Raw genomic sequence first — 16,572 nt, 5'->3', positions numbered from 1 at the left:
TAATTTTTGAAGAGTTTTGTTTTTATTTTACATATTGTTACTACAAAGTTCCAAAATTATGTCTATTCAGGTGTGTAGTATCAATGAGTTTGGACTGAATCGACCAATTAGCACATTCAATAATTGTAAACTGTACTGTTTGATGGCATCTATGTATGAATTTAATTATGATAACTTTATTGTTACAATTTTGTTGCTTCTTATAAGAGTTATGTTCCTAAGAAAACTTATTTACTCTCAACATGTGTTTGTTGTGTGTGATGATACTGATGGTGTTATAATGTGTTTGTAAGCTGTAAATACTGTTTTCCAAACATATTTTCTTTTATATTAAGGACATTTCCTGAGAGTGTTTTGTCTTATTTTGATTTTTTTTCTAAATTATCTAGGTTATTCAGATTTTCATTTATGTGGATCGACTTTGGTGCCAATTAATCCAACAATACGAAACAAAGTTCTAATGCATTAAGAACTCCTGCCAAGCCTAACACTTTTTAATTGTTGCTATATTTTTTTAATGTTTCTTTGAGTCGAGAATACTTATATGTTTGTTGTTAGAACAGGTGTGAGATAAGCTGTGTTTTAGTTTGATTTTATGTATTGTGTACAGGAATGACCGTCAGAAGTTTAGGTATTCGAACTATGTTAAGATTAGCTGGAGCGTACAATAACTTACAGTTGCATTTAGTTTTCACTTGAGCTGGTGATAGATTAATCACCTATTACCTATCAAGGATGATTACCTGCTAGAACACTTTATTTTTAACAATTTTATTTCATGAACAGCATTACAAAAAGGTATGTATGTGAATAACAGGAAACAACGTACACAATGGAGCATTTGTGACAGAAATTCAGGAATGTGATATTAATATTTACACTTGTGTTCTCATTTGCTTAAATAATTTTCTAACCTGTTAAAAACAATGAAAATCATTATGCACTATGTGTAGGTACCATTTAAAAAAGTCTCCAGTGTATGCCTCATCTGTGCTCTCATCCTGAAGGCATCATCCAAGACGGGTCCTCTCAGGCTGGTTTACTTTCCCATTTTGACTTGACAGAATGTAGTTTAGGTTTCATAATATTTACATTTCTTTAACTATACACAATTATGGACAGGCACACTGGGTTCACACGTGAGAATAACAAACTGTACATGGTACGTCACACACCCACTCATGTAACTTAGTCCCCTATCACACTGAAAGCGCCAAATCCCATTACGGAACATGAACGGTTCGCAAATGACTTGAGGGGAAAATGAAGTTTATTCACGTCACGTGGTGGTTGGATGCTACTCAAGGCCAAAGCCCTCTGCGTTGGAGATGGCTATGATGAGCTTCTGTCGCAGCGTCTCCTGGCTGGTGTAGGTCGGCAGAACCAACTGGTTGAAGCACGTGTGGGCCTCTGGCAGGTTGTCTGTCCTGTTCGTGATGCGGGTTATCTTGAAGGTCATCTCGCCCATCCCGCCCACTGGCACTCGGTCACTGCCCGTCGCAAACAGCAGGAACTTCTTCTTCAGCTCCTCGGACAGGGACTGGAGGACTTCCCAGAAGTCACTGCAACCACGACACTCAAGTTCTTGAACTCACGTGTCGTGATGATTCAAGTTCCAGGGGCTAGAATTATCAGATGCTTGCAGCAGGGGCGTAGCCAGGGGGGGTGTTTTAGGTGTCCAAACACCCCCCGAAATATTAAAGTCGGGACACAAATTTATGTTATTTAAATCTAATATTTTAATTACGAAAGTGCTTAAATAGCACCAATTTTTACATTAAAATAAAAAATTTTCCGGGGGAGGGCCCCGGTCCGCCCTCCCTAGTACGGGGGCAGGGTGTAAGTAAACACCCCCCGAAAAGAAATCCTGGCTATGCTCCTGCTTGCAGTACTGTTCTTTTGATCACATCTTACTGTTAAACTTTAAGAATATAGTACCTACCTATAAATGAAAATATAACCATAACTATGAGATGTGCCCTAGGTGCACTACTTGTACTGGATGCATTATGCTAGTCACCCTGAACTAGTGACAAACCTCACACATAGTCACCAAGCTTTACATTTAATACTTCCCCCCACCTCTCACTATACCCTCCTATTGAGTCAGTTTTTGCTCTCCGTGATCATATTTAATCTGTTTACTTTTGCTAACATCTAACTACCCATGCTATTATGTACACTAATATGTTTTGACCTTTGTTTGTCATCATGAATTATTTTGATGAAGTGTGCTATTCAGTTCATTTTTTTTTTTTAATATTTCAGAGAAAAGTTTTTAATCCAGCATTAAATGATTTGGCACATTCTGTAATATGGGACCAATCGAGCTACTCGCTTTTAGGTTAGGGAACTGCGGCTGGTGGCACAGAACAAGGAGGGAAATAAAGAAGTGCGACTCTTACAGTGGAAACTGAAACCATGTTTCACGCTACATGTGTCGCTATCTGTTGGGCAGGCCCATAATTAACTACCAGCAAATAAAAACTCGGAGTAGAGGTTCCTCATACAAAGTGTTTTTTTTTTTTTTTTTTTTTTTTTAATGGGGGACCCTCCCAGGGGGTCCGCCCTGCCAAAAAATGACTCAACTTTATTTGAGTTAGCAAGTACAGATAATTCAGTGAAGGCAAACAGATGATACATTCAAAAGAACAATGAAGTATTTACAATATATTTCAATACCCGGAACTGGCCCCTTCCGACAAATAAGTCCTTGGAGGCTGGTGGTGATGTGTGGTGGTGTCGTTTGGTTGGTGGTGGTGGTGGTGATGATCTGCAGGTGTGGCCAGGTGCGTTTGGCTCGGGTCTGGCCTGAAGATTGGCGGCCGGGTCTTATGGTCAGTGGTACTTGTGGGGGTGGGCAGCGGAGTTGATGCTTTGTCCCGCAGTGCTTTATCGTAGAGTTTCGGGCCACCGATGTTATCCTTCGGCCCCCCTGGCATCGGTGGCTGCATCTTCGTCGGCGGCATCCCCCAGGAGGAGGTGGGCAGTGGTGAAGAGGGGGCGTCGGGAAGGTGGAGTGATAGGGAGGGGGTGGGGGGGGGGGGGGTTCAGCGAGAAGTCGGATGAGAGGGTTGAGGTTCGTGGAGCATTTGTGTATAAATTTTTGTGTGATGTGGGAGATGGTGTGGTGAAGGTGGGGAAGGCCGGTTTGATCGAGGTGGTGTTGGCGGAGGGTGGCGCGTGGAAGGCCAAGGATGAGGCGTGTGCCGAGGAAGAATAGCGGGTGATCGGGTGAAGGTTGAAGAGGGAGGAGTGTGCCCAGGTCGGGCAGGCATAGGTGAGGTGAGATATGACATGGGAGCGGTAGACGGTGATGCGGTTGGGGAGTGATGTGTCTGACGTGGGACGGAGGACATGTGCCAGTTGCCCCATGACAGCGCAGGTTTTTGTTCGGATGGAGTTGAGATGGGGTAGGAAGGTGAAGTTAGAATCGAGGGTTACCCCGAGGTAGCGAGTGGTGGGGGTCCAGGGGATGACGTGATTGCGGATTCTGGGTGGGTGGTCGCGGGTGGGGTGGTATCGGGAGAAGAGGATGGAGGAGATTTTGGTGGGGTTTAGGGCGATGCCGTGCGCGAGGAATTGGGTCTGGAGGGAGTTTAGGCCGCGGCTCAGACGGTCGCCGAGCATCTGCTCCGAGACGGAAGAGGCCAGTATGCAGGTGTCATCTGCATACTGGACTAGGTAGGTGCCTGGTGGGGAGGGGGGGGGGTGAGGTCGGCAATGTGGAGGGTGAAAAGGAGGGGGCTGAGGATTGCTCCTTGGGGGACACCGGCGTGGATTGGTCGTGGTTGGGAGAGTTGGCCCTCTACACGGACTTGGAAGGAGCGGTCTTCCAGGAAGGAGCACAGGAGTCGTATCAGGTGGGGGGGGGGGGTATGTTGGTGGCAGCGAGTAGGTGGATTAATTGGGCATGTGGGACAGAGTCAAAGGCTTTGGCGAGGTCCAGGAGCACCAAACCCGTGTGTTGCCGCCTGGAGAATCCTTGGACCACAAGGAGCTCCACCCGGGCGTGGGAGGTGGAGTGGTGTGGGCGGAAGCCAAACTGGTGGTTTGGGAGTAGGTGGTGGTCGTTGATGATGGGGAGGAGGCGTTGGAGGATGGCCTTCTCTGCCACTTTGGAGAGGATGGGTAGGAGGGGAATGGGTCGGTAGGAGGAGGGGAGGGTGGGTTGTTTGGCTGGTTTGGGGATGGGGCAGATGGTGGCGTTCTTCCATGAGGCAATGGAGAAACATGGCGTTGGTGATTTTGGTGAGGAGGACTAGGGTTTTGCGGGGTAGGTATCGCAGGAGGGGGGTCGGGATGGAGTCGGAGCCCGGGGCTGCATTGAGTCGGAAGTGGGAGATGATGGACTGCAGCTCCTTCGGGGTGACCAGGGTGAATGGTGGAGTCTCTGGTAGGATGGGGAGTGTGGTTTGGCGGGATAGGTGGAGAGCCTAATCGTCTGACGAGTCAGAGGACAGTTTGTCAGAGGACAGGTGGTTGGCCGGTTCAACTTGTCATTGCCTCTCTATCGCTTGTTCCGCGCACTCGCTCGCACGCTCGGCTCAGGCAGAACGTGACAATGAGTCATGCTTTTTCGTGCGTGCAGCCGGCGTTCATCCATTTATAAGACGTTATCATGCCCAAAAAAATATTAGTTATTAAAAAAAATTACTGAATTTATTAAAATGATTGCAAAGTTAGTTGTTTAAAGGATAAAGTTTAGTTTGTTAGTAGAGAATTGTTTTGGTCAGGGAGTGAGCATGAATAACAGCAGATAAGCGAATGGGACCAGAGATCCTGGAGGATGGGTGTTCACCCCGCACAGACCGGGCGAGTGTTAGGGAACTGCGGCTGGTGGCACAGAACAAGGAGGGAAATAAAGAAGTGCGACTCTTACAGTGGAAACTGAAACCATGTTTCATGCAACATGGGTCGCTAGTCGCTCTCTGTTGGGAGGGCCCTTTTAGTTAATACGTTTTTTTGGTTAGATTAAGTTATCTCCTTGGCGGCGCAAAACTAATTTAATCGATGCGAAAATACTTACTGATGTTTTGTAATAAACCGTCATGTAATAAATAAAGGAGTAGGAGGTGCAAAAACTCATTGTATTACACACCACAAAATTAGTGGCTACCTACCTAAATAGAGTGAATTTTCACTGGTTTGTTTGCCTGATTAGTGTAGCTATGTCAGCAATATAATATTATGAAAACTACTATTTAGCGGACGGGTCCATAACTACTTCAAAATACTAGGTCTCAGCAGGGGCGTAGCCCAGGAGGGGGGGGGGTTAGGGGTTCAACCCCCCCCCTCTTAGCACAAAATCTTTAATTAATTTCTTATTCATCACTCAAACAAATTTCATATTAAAATTAATAAAATTTTTACCATTACAATATTTCAATTTAAGTACCGAAAACTGCTAAAATAGCACTATTTTACACCTTAAAATCCAAATTTTCCCGGAGTAGGGCCTTTTGACCCCCCGCTTTAATACGGGGGGGGGGGGGCATGCTTCTTAACACCCTCCATACACAAATCCTGGCTACGCCACTGGGTCTCAGTCTCGGTAATTAGAGTTACTCCCCCCATGGGTGGTGAACCTACGTGATGGTCGTGTCGTCTGCCTTGTAGCCGTCGTACTCCGTCACCTTCCGCAGCTCGTTGAGGTCCAGCGTGGGGGAGCCGCACACCAGCATCTCGACCTCTTCTGGCCGCAGCATCTGGAACATCGCGAGGCCCTGGACCATTTACTTTTGACGGGTGCCGTAGCATAACGGGACTCGTGGGAGGTGTGGAATAGCCCCCAGAGAAAAAATTTGGGTTCGGGGGGAACTGCCCTGGAGGCTTTGAAAAATAAAATTTTGACACAGCTATAACTCTGGTGTCTCGAGAATTTTTGTTTAGGAGGAGGGGAACAACCATTTCTAGAAAACATAGAATTCTCTGAAAAATTAACCTGTGCATGTAATACTGACAGTTCCACACATGAAACTCACCAAAGTGTTAAATGGTATCTGAAAAAACACCAGACTTTTTTTTTACTGGTGCCTATTAAGCCAAAATGTAACTTAAATTTCGATGATAGTTTTGCTAATTTATCTGAAGAAATGTTGATGTTCTTTCCGGATTAATTATACCTGGATTAGCTTTATAAAGACTAACAAATTCCTGTGAAATTGTGTGATTGTATGAAGCAAATTTTCAAGTTAAAATAGTTCTTCACTTGACCTGTAGATCTGATGATGATAAACTTCTGTAGAGAGTTTTACATGAAGTATATGTATGGCCATGACCGTCTCGGAAATCAGAGGGCTTCGTATATTTGACCGAACTTACCAGAACATGAATACATCACTTAAACGCCATCCTGAACCGCCATAATTTTTACGCTTAGCTTTACTTTTGGGATGATCGGAATGCTAGCATTGCTGGAAGGTTTTTTTTCTTCAGCGATTAAAAAACTGACAAAGCTAGAATTTAAATCTTGTTTAGTCACAAGATTCAGAAATTGTATTGGCGCACGTTGCGTGTGACGTCACTCCAGCGTGCTGTGCCGTTACGCGCTGTGACATTGCGGTCGAGAAGCCGATTTTTTTTTCCCTAGCCTAAGTTAATTCTAAGTGTGTAGGGGAGGGTCCAGGTTAGGGGAGGACCTAAGTGTGTCTCAGGCCGAAGCCTATACACTCTACCATGCGGGTTTTTAACCATGCAGGACAAGGGCACGTGCATCATGTGCTTATTGGGGTTTATTGGCCAGCCATGGCTGCGATTGGCGCCATGACTGACGCCCCATTGGTCGCCTAGCTTAAAAGCTAGCTAAGTGTGACCCAGGTAAAACCTGCATAGACACAGGGAAAACCCTGGGACGGTTCATGCGGGGATCAATTAACATGCATTAAGCAAGCAGGTAACTACTGGACAATAGGAAGAAGGGTCCAGGTAAGAAGAGTTGGAGGGGCTGAAAATCAACCTTGGTGGAGTTGGGTGCTTGGGCCTTGCGGCCCGCATTTAAAGTTGGGAGCTCCTGGGTTATTATTAGCCAGGGGCGCATGCGCCCCCAGGGGCGGGCGACTTCACGTCAGCCCAGCCACAGCTGCCCAGGCAGCCACGGTCGAGAAGCCAACGTACATCCAATAACCGGTCAGCAGCAGGGCAGCAAGAAGCTTGGGATAGTCATCTCTTACACGCATGACGAGCTGCTCACGGTCCCCCACATTCTATTACGGGCCCAGGACCCAGGATCAGACACGCCCCCCCCCCCCCTATTTTACAGTCGCGTGCTACATTATAACTGCGTGGTTATTTCTTATCCATACCCTTTTTAGAATGTAATTTAACCTGAAAATACAGGTACTATGGTAACTATTTTGTTAGATGAAACTAAACTTCATTCATAAAATTATTATTTTTTTCTCCTTAACAATGACCGCAGGGAGCATGCGTTTGAGTGGCGTCACCGCTGACGAACTCTCCCCCTCTACCGGTTCCCCCACCACGTGCCCGAATATTCCTCTCATTGGATCAGTATTATCTTAACGCTCAAAAATCGTAGCCCCACTCAGCAAAGAAATTTCTCTTCAAAATTAAAAAAATTGGTTGTCTGTAAAGTCGGTTTACGAACGATAGTTTAACGTGACAACGTCATAACAAAACATTGATGAAATGATTGCATACTTTTATGAATAAAACTGAATCATTTTTATTGAATTATCACTATTTTGTATGGCTACAAAGAAGGAGAGAAATGAAATCTACAATTTAATTGATACATTTACTTTTATTTGCACTCATTAATTCAAATATGTTTATTACTTTAACGAAGAGATTATTTTAACTATAACTTTTATACGTGTTTGCTATTTAATTTCTTCCAATCTTGTGTTATTCTGTTAAGGATAGGACGATGATAGGAAAAGTAGGAAACGAATGGGAGTGTTTCAAGTTTAATGTGCCTCTAAAAAGTCAAATCGATGGTTGTTCCAATCGAGTGGAAGAGAGAGAAAGATGCGGCGCAAGCGGACAATGTGCGTAACGGGACACTTTTTCGTGCGTGTAGCCGGCGTTCATAGATTTATTAGACGTTGTCATGTCAAAAATTGCGTAGGGCTGGGTCCGGGCCCCCTCCAGACCCGTGGGTCCACCCATAGTTATCTGTTACACGCGTGTCTACGGTCTGGCTTCGCGCCACACCCTCCGTGGGACCGCAGGAGATGAGCGGAGCGACACTCACGATGAGGGCGTTGGAGGCGCACACGCTGTGGAAGCCGAGGTAGAAGGCCCGGAACTGGTCGTAGATGGCGGCGTTGAGTATCCAGTCCAGGTACAGGTCCACGTACTCGTCGCGGTTGTCGTTCGTGACGGGCGTGTTCTCCCCGCCCTCCTTCAGGTCGTACGTCTTCACGTCGCCGTACTCCTCCAGCGACACCTGGCGGCAACAGCGGACCAGAGCCGGGCAGTTGAAGCAGGGCCGCAGCTGGGAGGGAGGGGGGCAAGCGCCCCGGGCGCAAAGCTGTGGGGGCGCCGAAATCGCTTGCATTGTAATTCCTACTGCAACTGGTAACGGGTAAAAAGTTTTTTTTTTTTTAACTTGCATGCCAGGAATGTCTAATCTGATTTACAATACAACGTCTCAACATATTTAATAAACAAGTCTTAGTGATTATACGGACTACTTTGTGGACATAGTGGGTTCATGCATGGAAGGTGCAGTAGCACAGAAACTGTTACATGTAGGTATGGAAAAATGCTTAAATAGCACCATTTTTCCGTGGGAGGGCCCCCAGACCCCCCGCTTTATTGGTGTGGTATGTGCAAAAAAAAGAGGGGGGGGGGGGGGCACGAATCCATTCATGCCCCGGTTGCCAGAGACTCTAGTTGCGGCCCTGAGTTGAAGACTCCCTTCCGCTTCCGGCAGACGAAAACCATCCATAAAGACACATCCAAAGAATACAGGACCTTGTGGATTTTACCAGATATATTAGTAAAAGTGAATATGTAGCGAAAGTGAAGCAAAACACACAGCTTTGTTAAAAGCCAAAACCCGAAAAAATTCCTCTTTATAGTGTGGCAGTCATAAGATCCAATCAATTAAAACAGACAAAAAAAAAGGGTATTTCTTTATAATGATACAGTTAATCCCCTGTGCGTGTCTCTAACAAAGCATTGTACTCCGTGTGTGGTGTTTACATTACCCAGTTGTACAAAGACAGACTTGAAACAATAGGATCTCAAAGCTTATGAGATCTGAACCACTTGATTAACATGGTGCTCATGCTTCAGAATATGTACTAGACCACGAGTTTAACAGATCTGAGAAAATATGATAGTACCTACAAAAAATCAGAAAATTTCAATATTTAAAAAATGTTTTATGCAAGGGACTGAAAATTTGCAATTGGCTTTAGTTGTACATAGTTAATACTCTTAGATTTGATGTTTAAATACAATTCAAATTATTATACGCAATTATTTTTTGTGAAATAAGTAGGTACATACGTTATTTTGCTAAGCTGGAAATATAAATTAGTGGTAGATATTAATTGCACGTGTCTAAGTTTGCAATAAAAAAATGCATTAAAATTATAAAAATAATTTATGCATTTTCAATCTAGTATGGAACCTGTGAACAGTACTTAATACTAGAGATTGCAATCAGTTAATACTTCTTGCTCTTGGCTCATGTTTGATCCATCAGAGATTTCTGCCACTTGGGAACTACGGGGAATACTTCAACTTTAAAGTAAAAATTTCTAGAACTTTTATGGAGCTGTGAATTAAAAAAAAATACGTGTGTTTAATGCAGATTACAAGATAGAAATAATTATTATCGTCTTAGAAATTTTTTTGCAACTAAGCTATAAATTGGCTGTTTGTAGTGCAACGCTAGTTATTTACCTGGAAACTCATACACATGTCTTCTTCCACATTGCCTTCATAAGCTAGCAGTTCTCCCAAGCCCCTGGCCACATCCTGCAAAAAGAATTCACACTGTGTTTTGAAAGCAGTTGTAACTAATACACAAAAGCTCTACAGCAAAAACTATCACAAAAAAAGAAACATTTAATTTATTTCTAGTGGCACTTGAGTAAAAAATTAATATTAATTAATTTTAGTTCCTTAAGAATAAATACATTTTATAAACTGTATAAGCACCATTTAAAATGTTTATTAAATCCAAGATTCTACATAAAGTAGCCCCATCAACAAGCAGAAAGTATTCAGTTGTGTGAGTAGTACTACAAATCAGAACACAAGAACAGGTGGAATATATTGAGAGGGTGACATAGAAACCTAGTATACACAAAGTATTTTCAACACACCCAAATATTTACATTTCTGTAACCTGTTTTATTTTTAAGTAAAAAAAAATAAATAAATAACACATGGACTTGAGCCCTCAAAAACGGGAAAAAAAAGTTAGTATCTTTGTTACGTTACTTGGTACCTGTCAAGGTCCCGGTCATTATCGATGCAAGCTGTTTACAAACACAGTAGCCTAAGTACGCAGGGAAGCGTCCACGTTGCTGCACAGGTAAAAGTTAAGCAGTTAGTTACACGAGAAGCTCAAAAAACCCAAAGTTACATGAAGACAAAGATTCGGGCGTGTACGTAAGAATTTATGAATCGTAGATTTCCCGTGTGACACAGCTTGGCCAAACACACGCGCAGGGCCGCTGAGAGAATTTGTGGGCCCCTGGGCAGCTGGGGTAGTAGGCCCCCTTCCTTTTTTTTTTTTTTTTTTGCATACCACTACTACGTACTATGTATACCATAAATATATATGGTATCGTAAAATTGCATCCTTCATTTGAACATACATAACGATTTCCTAGTTACGCAAAAAAAAAAAAAGCATTTGCATGTATTATCTCAGTGCACTTTTACATTGTTAATCCCATCAAAATACAAATAATAATTAATTTTGATGTATATATTGCTAAAAAACAAAAAATCTTAAATGGTAATCAGAAATTGCATTATTATATGAGTGTTTAAAATACATAAGTATCATAATTTATTCATAATGTAAATATTATTAAAATAATGTAAAGTAATAATCAATTTTATTACTTCGAAAACATCAAACACACTGAACCACGTTCATTACATTGAAAAATTTGTAATACATATTAATTATTTATAACGTTCCTGGGAAATAAGAACGTTTTCATTAGTGGGGGGGGGGGGGGCGAACAGATGTATCACACTTACCTCAGTCATAGAGTGGGGGGTCCGGGGGCCCTCCTCCGGAAAAATTTGGAATTTTAGATGCAAAATCGTGCTATTTAATGAGTTTCCGAACCAAAATATTAAATGTACCATTCCAAGAATTTGATGACGTAGTATGTATGAAATACTACTCTGACAGTAGATGTAGTACAATTTAAATAAAATACAATCTAGGAATTTGCAATCATTTTACAGTATATTGACAATCATAAATTTGATTTTATAATCAATGTGATCACCAATGCAAAGTTTATAACTACTGGTGGAGAAAAATTCTACTACGACCAAACATTTATTCTGGGAAAAGGAGGGGGGCGAAATGCTACTCTCGCCCCCCCCCCCTCCCCATGCATAACAGCACGGGGGCGACTCGCCCCTGTTGCCCCCCTGTTCCCATTTCTGCTACTACGCAAGTATTTTGGTGTGAACTGAATGTTACAAGTACCTACTGCTCGGTTAGGTTATTGGTTATCGACTGTAGTTTTAGGAACACACAAAACAATATATATATATATTTATTTATTTAACAAGATGTTTTAATAGCAGGGGGGAAATGTTTTTCCAGCCATTTATTTTCCACTTCCCAGCCGGGCGCCCGGGCCCCTAAGGCTACCGGGCCCCTGGGCATTTGCCCCTTTTGCCCCCCCCCCCCCTCTCGGCGGCCCTACACACGCGCATGCTCATTAAAACAGCAGGAACAATACGCCAGGAGGAGAAAGTCCACTACGTTCTAGAATGAAACGGAGACGGTTCACGTAAATCGGAGACGGATCTTCCGTAACTTCTCACTGTCGCGTCTGCTGCTTCCATAATTCACGGAAACGTAACAAACGGCAACGATTGAGAATATGAGAATTCATTTCACGGTTAACGAAATATTAATTTAGTTAAAATAATAATAATATGCTTTGAGATAATAGCATGGACAAAGTAACAATAGACCAATATAATTCTTGTATTCGAAACAAATTTTAACGTATTTAGAACATAAACAAAGTAATCTGTGGTCGAACGGAGCAGCGTAAGCGGAAGAGCTCAGCATTGCCGTCTGCTTGCTGTTGTAGAAATTCTGTGTGAGATCCGTCTCCGTTTAGGGAAGCCTAAGATGTACATCAAGTTCTGTCCCTGCCCGAACACGCCCGAATATTCACCTTCGGCCAACCTCAGGTTAATTTTAATGTAGCTATACTAACCTAACTAACCGTCCATAGTGTTTTAAAGTGTTTAAATGTAGCTAACCTAACCGACCACTTTTAATATTTCAATTCATTTTTCCTGCGCAAAAATAAAACAAATTCCGAGGTTGGCCGAAGGCGAATATTCGGGCGTGTTCGGGCAAGGGACAGAACTTGATGGACATCTTAGGCTTCTCCTCCGGTTTGCGGGGTCCGTGCGACGGCGGAACGTGCCTTACCGGCATTATTTCCGCCAGGTCGTCCATGCCCGGGGACTTGACCACGCCCACGCTGTCCGAGTGCGAGGAGGGCACCACCGGAGGAGACAGCAGCTTGCGGTAGCACACGGAGGGGAAGTGCAGGTCCAGGATGATGGAGTTGTAGACCGCCAGGCCCATCAGCACGCCTGCAACCGTGTCCGAGCACGTCACCACACAGCACGACGACGACGACTCTCCGGGGACTCAGGCAGGCGCGGATCCAAGGAGGGGGGGGGGCGATAGGGGCGATCGTTCCCCCCCCCCTTTTTTACCCAGGGAAGCAAAATCGATGATGTACCCAAATACATAAAGACCCGCGCAATGTCTTACACGAAACCGAAATATTGATAGCTGTGTGCCACATTGACACAGAGTAACTTCACTCTGGGCACGTTTCCTTCATCCTTCGCAACTTTTCAGCTGTCCTGAGCTCAAGGGAAAAGCTTGACTTGGAATGTTGGAAGGGGTTGGCGGGCGACAAGCTGGGCTGTCCCGTTACTGGGGTGGAGGGTGGAGTGAGGAGAGTTGCAGTGCGACCACAACCAAGCCCCCCTCCCCACTATACGCCGCGCCAACAAATCTATAATTTTTCCGTGGGGTGGACCACCGGACTCTCCCATTTTAAATACTTTTGAAACCTGCATTTGCCCCCCCTGACATCAAACGCTGGATTCGCCCCTGGACTCAGGCCGGGTTCGCAAATTACGCAAAGAAACTCAACAATGCAAGCAATGCAAGACGCGAAAAAGTTCCACGACGACGTTTTCGACACACTCGCCTACAAACTACGCAACGCGCAAAAAACGGAACGCAAGTATTGCCCAACATTCAACTTCTTGCGTCTCGGCTTGCATCATTTCCTCCTTTCATATTGTTGAAGTGGAGAGTTCCGAAAAAGTTTTTAAAGACGCAGGCGTCATGGGGCATAGAAGACCACGATGTGTTTTTTATCATATACATGACGTTTTGACTTGTTTATATTTCATACAGAGAAAGAAAATAACACTTTTAAATAAAATTATTTATCATCTACGTTCCTTGAATGGTTCTTGCAATGGGGAAGATTGATTTAAGATTACCTGCACACGTCATTGCGTATGTACAAAAACATCTTAAATATTTATAATACCATATATTTTAATCATAAACATGAATTAACAGAAAAAGCCAGTTGATAAAGTTTTCTGCTGTTTTACAATTTTAAATTGTAGTGCTGGTGATGTCTTGTGTTTTGCAAGATGTTATTTACGTTATGCGTTGGTTGCGTATTGCGCAAAACTGCTGCTGAAAACTTGCTTGCAAATTGTGGCAATTTGTTTTTATGCAAAAGTGTTTAAGTCGGCCAATCACAGGCAAGCAAGGAAATACACCTGTCGCCCTCCTTGTCACGCAGTTTCTACCCATCTTCACTCCTCTCCCTTCGCGGGCATCCACTGTCCACTGCAAGCAGCTGGCCGGGATGTGCGGTGGCAAGTGGTTAGGGATCGTGCTGGCAGTGAGAGGCTAACCACAGCAACATCTATAGTCAGAGTCCACACACAGCTTTCACGTTCGACTGTGATTAGAAAACTTTCAAGTGTTTCTCGGTCAAAATGAGGTACATTTTACATTCTGGGTTCGCTTGGATGTACTGAATCGCAAAAAAATAAAATACTATAAATCTTTATTTTCGTAAGCTTATATATCTACGCATATAAAATGTTGGGTGTTTACAGATACATATTTTGAAGGAAAAAAAAAACACCTGTTTGTTGATTAACATCAAATGTAAAATGATGTTAACTGAGGCCACGATAAGGAGAGGCCACGGGCCATGATTCAAGAAGCTTCTAAAAATATACAATAAGTGGGATGCAAAAAAGGCAAAGGTACAGGTTTACGCACATGGCCAATAGTACGGAAAGTATTAAGGCTTTTTTTAATTTCATCGTCAATAATATTATTAAAGGGCTAATTCTGAAACTTGAAACCCGGTACCTCCCTTGCATTTGCTTTTTTGTTACTAATATTTTCAACTAATGGGTGTAAAAATTCGCGCAAATGTTCGTAATTATCATCAATTGCGTGACTTTTTACACTCATTAGTGAATATCTATTGACAATAATAGTGACAGAGAAGCAAATGTAAGGGAGATATAGTGTTAAGTTTAATAAAGAGCCCTTAAATAATAGTAATAGCAATACAATAAAAAATACCTTAACATGGCATGTGAGACCCAGCCTTAAAGATGACGGGACCTTCAAAAAACGTAGTGTGCTCTTAACATATTAGGTAACCGAATATAATATCAGTGCAAATCATGCCAAGGTTTTGGTTTGTTTGATCAATATGACTTCAGCCTCGTCACTGCATGAGAATGACGCCTTTAGTCAACAGAGTATAGAGCATTTCGTTGTAGGGAAAGATATTGTCTCTAGTCAGCCGGAGTTGACTTCTAGGAAATACCCCCCTCCAAGTGAGACACGGTACCGGTTATGGCCGCCTCCTATCCCTTCTTCGCCAGGCCGCCCCGCGGAGTCCGGGTGCTCTGCTGTCCGGATGGATCCGCGGGCGAACAGACGGACTGTCGCGTAACTAGGACGCCACTGTTCTCGCTGCTTCGAGCGTGGGCTCGGTGACCGAGGACTCTGCGCTGCGGAGAGCTGGGGGGACTCCGGCTGGCGTGAAAGGCTGATGATACCGGCGAATCCTTTGGGCGACGCAAGAGTAAGAGAGGTGGAGTGGCTAGCGCTATCGTGTGCGAAGATGGATGGAGCTGTAACAATGTTGTGGCGCGGTGGACGGGCGAGTAGTGAGAAGTAGTGCGTTGGGTGCGTGGTCAAAGACGAACAGTAGCGAGAGGACGAGTGAGTAGTGCGGAGTGTAGTGTGTAGACTAGTAGTCAGTAAATAAAAATTAGTAAATTAACTGGGCTATACTTTTGGACATTGTTCCCTCAATTGTAACAATATTTTTTGGGCGTCGTATTCAAAGTAGCACTTCATGTTTTTTTAGGCCAATGGATTTTAGTTTACATTTAATCTAAGACAAGCAATACTATTTACAATTTACGATCAGAATTTACGATTTAAAATATTTAAAGTACCTACATCTTGAAAAGCAAAACAACGTAATTCCCAGGTGTTGGGAGACACCCTGACAGAAGCGGGGCGCCTGGGGCTCACCTATGAGGTTGTACTCGCGCAGGTTGCCGTCATGGTCCGTGCTGAACCAGTAGCACCGGGAGTGCGGGTGGTACACGAACATGCCGTAGTCCGGGTGGAAGATCTGCCTGATGAGCAGCAGGAACCACTCCTTGGTCAGCCCCCCCATGTCCAGTCCCGGCTCGCCCACGAACGACACCTTCAGCTTCTTCTTCAGGTCCTTCTGCTTGCTGGCGATCTGCCCCGGCCAGAAACAACCCCATGCCGTCGTCTCTGTCTCTCACTGGACGACACGTGCCAGTGCGGGCCAAACGTTTCGAGATCTGGGCTCCACGGTTCAACGGAAACGCCGTCTGAGTCAGACTGTAGACGCAACCCGGTAGTACGACGCTGCTAAAAAAAAAATTGGTTGTCTGTAAAGTCGGTTTACGGACGATAGTTTAACGTGACAACGTCATAACAAAACATTGATGAAATGAGTGCATACTTTTATGAATAAAATTGAATCATTTTTATTTTAATAATAAAAGAATAAATACTTGAAATTATACTAGTAATCAGATTTTTAAAATGCAGGAATAATTAACCTTTATTGCCGAAATTGTTGTTGTAATAAGCAATGAAAACCACATTAACTTTTCACTTCACTTTATAACCAGTCGACGAAACAGTTCACGTGTAGATATGTAAGTTGTGTGCTGCCGCTGTCTTTCTTCTCCTCGGACGCATAGGCCAATCGAGTGGAAGAGAGATATATGCGGCGCAAGCGTACAATG

At 43.7% G+C, this 16,572-nt stretch overlaps 1 protein-coding gene across 1 annotated transcript in view; it reads right to left on the bottom strand.

The window, feature by feature from the left end:
* Nucleotides 1–755: 755 nt before the first annotated feature.
* LOC134540586 (probable E3 ubiquitin-protein ligase HECTD2) overlaps nt 756–16,572 on the bottom strand; it is a 53,321-nt gene continuing 37,504 nt past the window's right edge. The window contains exons 11-16 of the mRNA XM_063387459.1: nt 15,818–16,034; nt 12,632–12,798; nt 9,883–9,957; nt 8,219–8,413; nt 5,593–5,708; nt 756–1,562 (exon numbers count right to left, since the gene is read on the bottom strand). Coding sequence (XP_063243529.1) covers nt 1,298–1,562; nt 5,593–5,708; nt 8,219–8,413; nt 9,883–9,957; nt 12,632–12,798; nt 15,818–16,034 — 1,035 coding nt within the window. The 3' untranslated portion in view covers nt 756–1,297. The remainder of the gene's footprint in view (nt 1,563–5,592; nt 5,709–8,218; nt 8,414–9,882; nt 9,958–12,631; nt 12,799–15,817; nt 16,035–16,572) is intronic.

The sequence above is a fragment of the Bacillus rossius genome, chromosome 1 (genome assembly GCF_032445375.1).
Source record: "Bacillus rossius redtenbacheri isolate Brsri chromosome 1, Brsri_v3, whole genome shotgun sequence".
Lineage (NCBI taxonomy): Eukaryota > Metazoa > Arthropoda > Insecta > Phasmatodea > Bacillidae > Bacillus > Bacillus rossius.
Note: the sequence above shows the minus strand (reverse complement) of the source record. Positions and strands in the feature narration are given on the sequence as shown.